At 40.0% G+C, this 12,213-nt stretch overlaps 1 protein-coding gene across 1 annotated transcript in view; it reads left to right on the forward strand.

Annotated features, from left to right (window-relative positions):
- LOC149868730 (dynein axonemal heavy chain 5-like) overlaps positions 1-12,213 on the forward strand; it is a 265,120-nt gene that overhangs the window by 137,169 nt on the left and 115,738 nt on the right. Inside the window, exons 50-54 of the mRNA XM_090037668.1 lie at positions 1,939-2,145; positions 4,820-5,149; positions 7,498-7,704; positions 7,792-8,034; positions 9,380-9,534. Of these exons, the coding sequence (XP_089893794.1) occupies positions 1,939-2,145; positions 4,820-5,149; positions 7,498-7,704; positions 7,792-8,034; positions 9,380-9,534 (1,142 nt within the window). The remainder of the gene's footprint in view (positions 1-1,938; positions 2,146-4,819; positions 5,150-7,497; positions 7,705-7,791; positions 8,035-9,379; positions 9,535-12,213) is intronic.

The raw sequence follows: 12,213 nt of genomic DNA on the forward strand, positions 1-12,213 counted from the left end.
CACGTGCAACATTTGATAATTAACTACATAGGAGGCCAAAGTCAAAATGAAAAAAGACTTAAGTCCCAAATGAAACTACTCAGCAACTCCAGTTTCTCCATTTTCTATCTGACCAAAACCTAAAAGAAGACCTTTAAAAAAACAGTCTGCATCTATTCTGCTTCTGCTGGAATATGCATATTAAACCCATCTTGCAGTGCACTGTACTGATGATAAGAGCAATTAATGCTCTTTTCTCAGCAGAACTGTTTGTGCCAGCCTGCGTGCTAGTGTAACATCAACTGCAGTTCCTGGCACTATCTGGGGAAGCTATTTTAGCAACATGAAAGGGTGTGGTATAGTTAGTGGTCCTAATATTTTACATACTGGAATTCAGCCAGATACCAGTAATTCCCTGCCTTCTATTGCCACTCCTGTCTCTAAAAATACTTAGACATTATTTCCTGGAGTGAGTTACCATGTATCTAAACAGAAAAGAATATTGCTCTCACAGAGGGAGGCATAATTTTAAAAAGTACTAACACCATTCTTTCTCATTTAGTAATTAAGCAAACTATCTCTCCAAATGTGTGATCTTTTCCTCCTCCTCTAAAGTATTTTTCCACTTATAACCTGGACTGTACACAGAAGAACTTCTTCTGGTCAGGAATTTCTAAGTCCATCTAACTGCTGTCATTCATTCAAACAGCAACAACGTAATCCCAACTTTTAAAAATGGAAAATCTAGATGTTAATTTGAGAGCTTGGGAAAGTTACAAGTGTGCAAAAATATACTAACAGGTTTAAATTGAAGATTGTTTTGTGACCTTTACTACAGCAATTGCTACTGGCAGTATTACTGTGCTAAGAGTAGAAGAACTGATTTATACAGATGTAACATTGATGTGACAGCATGAGGGACAGTGCCCCGGATATTGAAAGTCTATATATTTTAATATTATAAAAAGATATTGATATTTTTTTTAAATTCAAGTTGAAGGTTCTTAATGTTGTTTTAAATATCTGTTGATATTATAAACTGAAGCCACTGACAGATGATCAGTTAAAGGCACAATGGAATCTGATCCACAGTTCCAACACAATCCACAATACCACTTCTGCATAGCAGAAAGCGTGATTGTGAGACTGGGGATCATTTCCCAATTGCACCCAATTTCCAGTGCAGGGGAAGCCTGACATCATAATCCCAGGCTGAACAAGCAAGTAGAAAGCCAGGTGCCTGGTACTCCCAGCCTCAGGAGTGGACTGGAGCCTTAAAGGTGTACCAGTCAGCTGACTAGCACTCCCAGCTTTGCAAGCACACTGGAGCAAAGCACGCCAATGTGCTTCCGCAGCTGGGAGCTCTGATCAGCCGATTGGTGTTAGTCACATGTTCAGTTTAAGGCACAATGGGAACCAACCATAAAGTTATTACAAATATTTTGTGTAGTAACTTTGTTTCTTATTCCATGTTTTATAGCTTGATTAATTTCTTGAACACGTGGTCAGGTTACTACTTAAGACGAGGTTAAACTGATTGGTCACATCTTAAGTGTAATGTCTGCCAGGGACAAGATCCTTACAAGTTGCTAAGTGGTTGGTGGCTGTGGGTATGTTGGTTCTGATTTTACACGCAAACTGAACAGCAGGATCTCTCATTGACTGTATGTGACCATGTGTGCGTACTACTAAAGCAACCACTATCTCCTATTTTCCAGGATTGTCTCAAGTATTGTGGCTGCAGTCTTCCCAAAAGTGAAGCTCATCAGCAGTGCTATTTAGCTAGCCCGCAGTGTCTTGCTGCAGTGCCTATAGCAACTGTAGCCATAAGGGGTGTAAACCACTTTTGGCACAGAGGTCTGTAGAGCATCGGGAAACGTGTTCTAGATTTCAGTCCCTGGAAATTGGTTCCTTATGAATTGTACTTACAAATTGCATTAAGAATATTTATCTTTACAGGGTTATACCAGCAAATATAATCCTGAAGTTCATCTGACCAAGTGTTTAAACTTTTCTTCTGCAACGTTACCAAGTATGTTCCAAAGTAGTATAGAAAGTTACATAGATAAAAGAATGGGAACCACCTATGGTCCTCCATCTGGGAAGAAAATGACTGTTTTTATTGATGACATCAACATGCCTGTGATTAATGAATGGGGTGATCAGGTAAAAAAAATGTTAGCAACTGAATTTTGAGTGGAAACTAATGTGAAAGCCTGTTTCTCAAATCAGGGATTGCATTTGTAAGACTATACATGTATTTTCAGGAGAACTGAAAAATTGTACTTGTTAAAACATGTCTTTGTAACATACATTAGCTATATTAACACAGGAGCTTGTTCTCTAAAATTTCTTATGCTTAGCAGCAATGATAGGAGTACTGATCTAGATAAGACACCATAGGCAACTAATGTCCTAAGTAGTGTGTCCTATGGACCAGTTCGGGCAGTGTTCAGCAATATAATACTTCAAGCACTGGCACATCTGGAGCATTGTTGGGTGCCTGTACACGTGCAGGGAGGCTGCTCCAACGCACTTTAATTATAGCATGTCAGAGCCAACAAAATTAATCAAGTCTGCTGGAGCATGCTAATTAGAGCACTCCAGCCAGCCTCCGCGTCTCATATATCAGTATCCCTGTGCTTCAAAATGGCAACGGGTGATTTAACTAAAGCTTGTTTGCGCTTAGTTAAAGCACCCCTGCCGCCATTTTGAAGTGCAGGGATGCTGATACATGAGACAGTGCAGGCACTTTAATTAGAGTGGCTCTCAGAGCTGCTGTCTTTAAAGCACCCCTACTTGGAACACATGTAAAAAAAAACCCTTGATACTTAGGCTCCCACTATTGGGGAAACCTTAGAAAAAACATCATAGCATAGGCACACCTATGAAGACCTGCTAGGTAAATATCCACAAGGCACTTTTTTTTTCTAATTAATTGGAAATTTTGAGAACAAAATGGTCAGAATAAACATCAAGCTATCTGGTAACAACATGAAAGACTTCTAAGCTGTCAATCTCAGTTATAATCTGCATTTGTAGCAGTTACAACCAACTGTGCTTAAAGCACTGATATGTCAAGCAAGAATTGTTGTTTTCTACTAAAATAACTATGCTTATATAGACAACTTAAGAAAAGGCGCAGGAAAATTTGGGGAGCATTCTAACCATCCTTCCTTCCTAATTTATCCAGACCTTAAAACAAAGTTATCATTAACCAAAATCCCAGACAGGTTAGACAGTTGATCCAAAGTGCTTAGGTATTTATGTGAATGTTAAAAATTAATTAAACTAATGTAATTAATAAATATTTTATGCGCCTTCCCTCTTTGAAATCCTGGCTTTAATTTCAAGTAGTTATCCCTTGGATAAGCAGATACCATACTTACCACTAAACTAATCACTCCTACTTATGCATTTAAGACCCGTCCAAAGCTGGTCTCTTTCATTCCTTTTCATTCCTGATCATCATGTCTCATTAAACACAGTCCAGGCTCAGCACTCAGTGCAAAGCTGATTCTGAGCCCATCTGCTTCTCATGTATTCGTTGGCATCGAATATGCTTAATTTCAAATGCTAAGTTTTTCTAAACTGCCCTACATCCTTTCACTTTGTGGAATGCTAATTGTTTGTCCAAAACTTGGCCACGACTAAAATACAAGCAGTGGTTCTCAACTGGGGTTACTGTGGCATCGCAGAGTTCTGCAAGAATCTGCCAGGATGTCGGGCTGCCACCACAGCCACAGGCTGAAATTGTCCTATATACCTCTGTTTTCAGGAGGCGCATCAGAATCAAACTGAGAAGCAGCTGCAGCAGAAGGGCATACCTGCCTGCATAATGCTGCATAATGCTTGCTGCATAATGCAGAGTTGAACCAGACAGAGCTGCAGGTAGGTGCACATTTCTGCTGCAGCCACTTCTCATTTTGAATCCTAGGTACCTCCTGAAAGCAGAGGTGCACAGAACAGTTCCAGCTGCCCTGCATGCCTCTGTTTCTGTGAGACACTGTGCTGGGTTAGACTGGGAAGGTCTGTGGCAAGAGCACACACTTGTGCCATAGCTGTTTCCCAGCCTGGCTCTGCAGAAGGCACACAACACAGTTCCATTTGGTAGTATGGTGAATATATTATAATTATAATTATATATTCAATTATTCATTAATAGTAAAATTATAAAGCACATTGATTATATACATTATAAATAATGTATTTCTGGTATTCATAATACATTTATATTAGATTTTTAAATAGAGTGCCACTAAATTTTTTAAAGTTTTAGAAGGGTACCTTGAGTCTCAAAAGGTTGGGAACCACTGGTCTAGAAGGACATTAGGCACTAGTTAACAAGTAGAAGTCTTTTTCACTTTATGCACCTAACTGGCACATCTGCAGCCATGTAACTACAGGTTTTGACTTTTACAGTTTCACATTCAATTTCACCCTGTGCAAAAGGATCTGCCTGACCACGTCCCTACAGGCTGTAAAATTCCACAGTCTAGAGGCAGAACCAAAAGCACACTGGTGTGCAGCTGGGAAACTGACATTTAGGTGCATAGAGGGAAATAGAATTCCACGCCTTTCCTATTTTGTTCTCTTGTAGTAGCATAATGAGTAGTTGGCAACTGGGACACCAGCCCTGGATTCCCACTTAGATGAGGTGCAAGAATGGCTATACCTCTGCTCTTTCAGATGATATATTTAAAAAGCACTGTTCACTGCAAAATACTGTGTGTTTTGTTTTTCACCTGATCTTTTATTACATTGGATATATGTATTCAGACAAACTGTAAAAACGTAATGAAATAATATCTGACATTTCTGTTTGTGTTTTGGCTGATAGATCACCAATGAAATTGTAAGGCAATTGATGGAGCAAAAAGGTTTCTACAATTTAGAAAAGCCAGGAGAATTCACTAATATAGTTGATATCCAGTTTGTAGCTGCCATGATTCACCCTGGAGGAGGTCGGAATGATATTCCACAGCGCCTGAAACGCCAGTTTACTATTTATAACTGCACATTGCCTTCCAATGCATCTATTGACAAAATATTTCGAACGGTAGCTGAAGGCTATTTCTGTGAACACAGAGGCTTCCCTGAAGAGATATGTAAACTAGCATCAGCATTAGTACCTACAACTCGAAAAGTCTGGCAAGCAACTAAAATAAAGGTAAAGGTGTGACTATTTTTAACAAGTCTATTTCTGCAACCTGAAATACAAAAACGAATTAGGCCTTTTTGTTATAGTAGAATATGTACAGTTTTCCACTGTGGTGTTAATCAGAATCCCATGGCTATATTCTCTGCTGAAAAATGTGTTGTAACAATGATTTTCCTGGAGTGACAGTAGGGATGATAGTATTTAATATTTATATTGTGGTAGCACATGGAAAACACCCCAGTGCAGCTCCTTGGCATGAGGCACTACAAACACATAGGATAAACTTAAATCCCTCCTCTGCCTCTGCATAGCTGGGTGTTTTTAGCTTGGAGAAAAGGAGGTTAGGGGGGGACATGATAGAAGTTCTCAAATATTTGAAAGGCTGCCATAAAGAAGAGGGAGAACAACTGTTCTCTCCTACCACAGAGGGCAGGACATGAAGTAATGGGTTTAAGTTGCAACAGAGTAGATTCCAAATAAACTTCCTTACTGCCAAGATAATAAAAAAGAGGCTGTCCATGGAAATTATGGGATCTCCTTCTCTAGATAAGTTCAAGAGGAGGCTGGATAAGTAGTGGACAGAGGTGGTTTAGGAACCGTGTACCTGCATTCATATAGGGAGTTGGACCAGATGACCCCTGATGTTACTTCCAACCCTCTGATACAGTGACTCTGTGGCTAGGGACAGACATTACACATAAACCGGTTTAAGTGATCAGAAACTGGTTTAAACCTGTAACAGAACAGATGTTCAGTCCACATAAACCAGTTTCAAAATGGCTGAAACTGGTTTGAGATAAACCTGGTTGAAATGTAGTCTCAGACTTTATTGATTTGGGTCAAACTGGTTTATCCAATGTCTGTCACAGAACCCTTGTTGGTTTAAGTTAAACCAGACTGCTGACCCCTCCCCTCCCCACTCCCTGCCAAGCAGGGATTCCGGTATCCTCTTTGCCTTACACAGACTGTCTCAGCATTAGCTAGCAAACAACATGCTGGCTATGGTCCATGCTGTGGCAGATGGGACAAAGGCAGAATCAACAGGTAGCTGGTAATGTCCCTCTGTTGTTGTATTAATTGGGTGATAAACACTGAGTTAGGGATGATTTACATTGTGTTATCAATTCCCTGCTGGGCTGGTCAGAAGTGCCGGATCCCACCCTAATCAGAGCATCCTTCCTGGGCCTGGCAATGCCCCCCTCAGTTCAGCACTGTAAAAGGAAAGGGAAGACTGCTCCCACACCTCCTGGCTTCTAACCTGAGCCACTACAGGCATATGCATACATTTCTGGGATGTCTTTGCAGTTACAAACTGATTCAGCCTAGCCAGGTTAGATTAACCTGCAAAGACTGAATCAGTTCAGGCTCAGGCTTTTTGAAGGTCTGTCCATAGCCCATATGACCATGAGCAGAGGTGGTTAGTCATATTAGTCTGAATTCAGACAAAAGAAAGGACAGGGTAGCCCCACAGAGACTAGCTGTTTCAGAGTGTCACAAGCTTTTGTAGGCAACAGCCTATTTCATCAGATGCTATGCATGGACTTGCAGAAAGAAAGGATTTTAAGTAGAAAGGAATTTAAATACAAGAAATTATCCACAGAATGGATAGTATTAAGCAGAGTCTCAACAGAGACTATGGGATTCTTATCCCATTACCTGGACTAGCTGTTAACTCCAGCTTTTAACCCCTTTGTCTCTTAATGTGTTAACTGCCTTTTTTATTCCTGTTGATCTGTTCAACTGACTTTTGCCTCTCAGAAGTGCCCCCTCCCACTCTCTCTTCCTTTGTAGATAAATTCCTATTCATAATGAACAACATAGTCAACAAATACACCCCTTTTCCTGTATATGAATTATCCATTAAGAAATTGTAACGTTTACATCTGTTTATCATTCAGAAGATTCTTTGTTTTACTTTTCTTCTGCCATTTTCCCTCCTCCCATTTCCTCTAGCTTGTAAACAGAACAATTCCTGACAGAGAGACAGAATAAGAAGAAGTGACAGTAAAGCAGTGAGGGGATTGGAGTTTCTGCCGTTTTTCTGAGGCCTTGAGTTCTGTGGCTCATGGAGTTGTCTTGACTGCACTTAATTCCTTATTGCTATGGCTTTGAAGATTTCAGGAACATTGGTGCCTCACATATGAATAATTAAAAACTGATGAGCATCCTAGTCGTTTTTTGCTTTCACAGGATAATGGCTTTCATAACATCAAGCATGAGTTTCTGCTTTAAATGAAAACTTCTTGTTAAAGTTGACTAAAAAATCAGTATTCATTTAAAAACACATAGGTAACTATTAAAAATTTCAGTGTTTCTTAAATAGCTACTTAAATATGGCTTATGGCTTTCTTTTGTAGATGCTACCAACTCCAGCTAAATTTCATTACATCTTTAATTTACGAGACCTCAGTCGTATTTGGCAAGGGATACTTACAGTCACAGCTGAAGTTTGCCAGTTCACCAGTGTTTTGGTAGCCCTCTTCCAGCATGAATGCAAACGTGTAATTGCAGATAGGTTCACAAGCCAGAATGACAGAGACTGGTTTGAAGATATGATGAAAAAGGTAAGGCAAGTGATATTCAGTATTCCCTGCGAGGGAAGCAAAAGCAACATTTCACTAGTGACAGCAATATACCATGTATATTTTTAGATTGCTGATGAAGTACATGGTGAAGACTTACTAGGAAGTAACCCCAAAGAACTGTACTTTGTGGATTTTTTACGTGATGCTCCAGAACCCACTGGAGATGAACCTGAAGATGTAGAGCTAGAAGCTCCTAAAATTTATGAGCCTGTTCCATCTTTTGATCACTTGGCTGAAAGATTACAGATGTTCATGTTGCAGTATAATGAAACCATCAGAGGCGCAAAGGTGGACTTAGTATTTTTCAAGGTATTTGTTTCTCTTATTGTGTTTATTTTATCTAGTCAATATTGATAGTTTCCCAATACATGTGCAGTCTTTGTGGATTTTTCGTTATTTAACGATCCATGAATTTTATATTGTCACTGAGATTAAGTGAAAATGGTCAATTATACCTTCTGAGAAAAACTCCTGGGTTTCTACCAAACAAGCATGATAGGACAGGATATTCCTTAGCGCTGCTTGCAGACATTAAAAAACAAAAACAAAAAGCCTGTGCTTTACTGGAAGAAGCAGCATTTTACTTCAGCTTGGCTCTGCAGCATTTATATAGGTCAGATGCTTCAGTGGGGTTTTTTGCACTTTTATCTAAAAGTTGAGTCGATCAGCTGTTAGATAAAAGCGCCTGAAAGAGCCCCACCCAACCTACACAGACATTGGGCAAGCAGAGTCCAGCTAACATGCTGCTGCTTCTAGGCATGCACTGGGCTCAGTGTGGGAGCCCATGGGATTTAAAGTAAAGCATCGTTTTGGAGGGGGCAGTTAATACCTACAAGCAGCCTGTATTATTTATATTACAGACCTCTTCTACTTTCATTGGCTTTTATATCACTTTCCAGTTCCCAATCCTTTCTTTCTCCCTGCTTCAAAATTCCCCAAGCTTGCTATTTCCCTGCTAATTTCTCCCTGTGTCCTTTGAGGTTACACTCTCCTGAAAAGATCCTTTAATCCCACTTCACAGAAACCTCTGGTTGTCTGGACATTATACAGTTTCAGATCAATACTGGTTTTTTGCCTTGTCTACTTTCAAGGGACTGGGCTACATAAATAAGAGGTTTTGAACAACATTTAAAAAATCTATTTGTTATGAGAAATCAGGCTTTATTAATTTAGTGCTGTCACCATTCAAGATATAAATAAAATATCTGGATAGAATACAAATGGAAAGCTTACTTTCTTTTCTTCTCTTTGTTTTTTTTTTCTGTTCTTCCTTTTCTTTTCCTTGACAGACTTCAGTTTGTATAGATTGAAAGTATCGTGCTTAAGAGACCAGTCCTTAAGAGGCCCAACAAGTTTTCTTCCTGCTCCTCTTCAACCCTTAAAGGCAAATGTTACCTTAGTTTTTCTGAATGCAAGCAATGTATATGGGAGGCCTTTTTTGGGAGCATGAAGTAGGGTTGCTCTATCAGGACTAAATCTGCTGCCTTTTGAAGTCAGGAGGATCTTTTCTATTGATTTCAGTGGGCATTGGCTTAGGCCCTGAATGTAAATGTAGATAAGAACCTAACTGAGGGCAGTCTGTAACTGAAGGTCTGTTAAATGAAGATATATATTTTGTTTTTGTATCATTTTAACTGTTTTCCTTAATACACAGGACGCAATGATCCACTTGGTTAAAATATCCCGTATTATCTGTACCCCACAAGGCAATGCCTTGTTGGTTGGTGTGGGTGGATCTGGAAAACAGAGCCTGACCAGATTAGCATCATATATTGCTGGATATCAAAGCTTTCAAATTACCCTAACAAGGTAACACAGTGCCATATACATTGACTATGATCCATTTGTTTCTTAGTCTCCCTGTAAACCAAATAGTCACTGTTAATTTAAACTAATTCAAGCCTTTTCAAGCATTTCAATCCTAATCATAGACATTTTTCAGCTAAATTGCTTACCGAAAGGCACAGGTGGCAGTTCTGTTGCCTTTACAATACTCAGAAATGGAATAAAAACTTTTGAACCAAAGCCCTTTTTCTTTCACTAAGCAATTCAGTTCCTCAGTGATCTCCTGTGAAATCCAGTTTTTAAAAAATACCTTCTTTTAAAAGATTATATAGACTGGACTATTACTGCCAGCAAGCAAACATATGGGGAGAAAATCTAGAAACCGCTTTTATAGTAGCTAAAGTATTCACATTGACATATAATGACTGCAGTCTTATTTGCTGGGTAATGCTGAAAAACAATAATCTTGGTATTTAAAAATATTCTTTAGTGAAATCACAACATTGTCATTTTAAATTAATTTTATGTGGTTTTTGCTGGTTTATTATTGCGGATTGAGAGTTGCAGGGAATCTTCTTCCCTTTCCTTCATATTATGGAACTTTTCTCAAAACCATCATTATTCCAGCCACAAAGGATCAGAAAACGTTTCTCTAAGGGGTTCATCTGTGCTGCTTCTTAATAAGCTGGAAAGATTTATGTGAAAATCCTTCTAATTTTGTTGGGAGTGACTCTTACCTTAAACTGGTCCCCTTTCTATGTGATATTTAAAGGGCGAGCAATAAAAGCATGGGGTAGGAATACCACCAAGAGGCACACCCTAGCCACTCAGCACATACCAAAGCCCCCAAATTAGACAGCATTCCCAGTATACCACATCCCTGAGCATGCATAAAGAAGTATGCCTAACACAGAGCATGAGAGCCGCTTTAGGCATATGATCTAGGAAGCAATAAGCCATCTACACTGCCTGCTTTCTTGGAGTGAGTGAATGGGGGTGCACCTGGTCTCACCATGAAGGCTGCATAGACATAGCCTCAATGTTTGTTTCCCTTTGCCTGGCTCAGGCATAACCAAGTGGATAGCAAACCCAGTTCTTCCTTGACTAAATAAGCAAGAATGTTTTCCTGTCTGATCACTGCACTACCGATTAAAAGTCAGAGGTGCTGCAGGACAGCTCAGCTCACCACAAGGTCCATCTTTCAGAAACAGATATCGATTCCTCTATCATGATGCTGTGAGCTGTACTCAAGGCAAAGACAATAAAGCCCCTACAAACTTCTTAGAGTAGGAGTAAAGAAAGACAGGGAAGATGGATATGCAGGAGGCGGACCAAAAGACAGAGAGATTAGAGAAATAAGTTTTAATCCGGAATATGGCTCACTCTTCTGTAAAATTACATTCACACCAGTGAAGTGAAAGAATATTTCAGTCATTCAGGAAAAGGTAAGTATTGTATTTACTTGAATCTAAGATGGGCCCCCAATAATTAGATTCTGTATATGGAAAATGTATAAATTTGTTATAATATTCCAGGTACACAATCTAATTATCAAAGGTTGACTTGAATTCGTCCCCCTCCCCCACTGCTACTGCAGGGAAATGCAGTGGCTGGGGGGGTCCAGGTAGCCCTCTGGCCTCTCCACTTCTTCCCCCTACAGCCTTCCTATCCCCACCACCACTAGGACCTCCCACCCCCAGCTCCCCACAGTCTCTGTCCCTTCCTCCTTCAATCCCCCAGGTCTCTGCCCCTTTCCTTGCACTCTCTCCAGTCTCTGCCCCTTCCCCCTGCTTTCCCCATAGCCTCCACCTCTCCCTGCCTTTCCACCCTTACTGTCAGACACTGCTCAGACTCTGTTCTCTCCATGGATCAGCACATGGAAGTGCAGCCCTTGCCAGACCATGCAGCAGCATTAGCACTACCGGTTGGCTGAGCAGGGGCCAGAGTTTCCCTGTGCTCCATGATGGGAGGGAAATCCAGCCCAAGCCAGAGCTGAGCTGCACCTGACAATTAGAAGTGGGGAACAGAAGCTGCAGGGGGCAGGGAGGTAGGCATCTGCTATGGATTTGACACTGGCACTGCCCCAGAATCAGGGCCAGAGTCAGGGATGCAGCAGCCACCTGCCCCATCCCACTTTGTATACAAATCTAAGATGAGGGGCTCCACCCCATGCTTATTAGGGGAAAAAGGCTTGTCTTAGATTTGAATGAATACAGTATTGTGATAAATGTAACGCGACTTAATGTATTAATTATAGTCAATAAGCATAACAAAATTTACTGTATTGTTTCAGCTTCTCTGTGGTGACAGTATTAACACTGTAAGGGAGCTTCAACAAAATGTAAAAATATTTTCTTTATCATTTATTTACTATTGAATCAGTGGACTTTTTTTGAAGTGTGGAGGATTGGTCTTCTGGGTGTTTCAAATATTGTGTTTTGCTTTTGGACAGTGTCAGAAACAGGATGCTAATTTCAAAGATGAACTGTTACTTAAGGAAACAAAGAGCATATTTGTTTCATATTCATTTGGCTAAAGATACAATGGAAAAAATCTACAAGTTTTTTTTTTTAATTGTGGATCAGATACTGCACCTCTGAAATTAATAGCAAAACCTCCCTTTAATTGTCATGGGTCATTTTTTATACCCATGATATAAACGGAGTGTAAAAGAGCTGGCTTCTCTGTTCTCCTCAGAGCTTG

This window comes from Crocodylus siamensis, chromosome 3 (assembly GCF_052110815.1).
Source record: "Crocodylus siamensis isolate JL-2025a chromosome 3, ASM5211081v1, whole genome shotgun sequence".
Classification (NCBI taxonomy): Eukaryota; Metazoa; Chordata; order Crocodylia; family Crocodylidae; genus Crocodylus; species Crocodylus siamensis.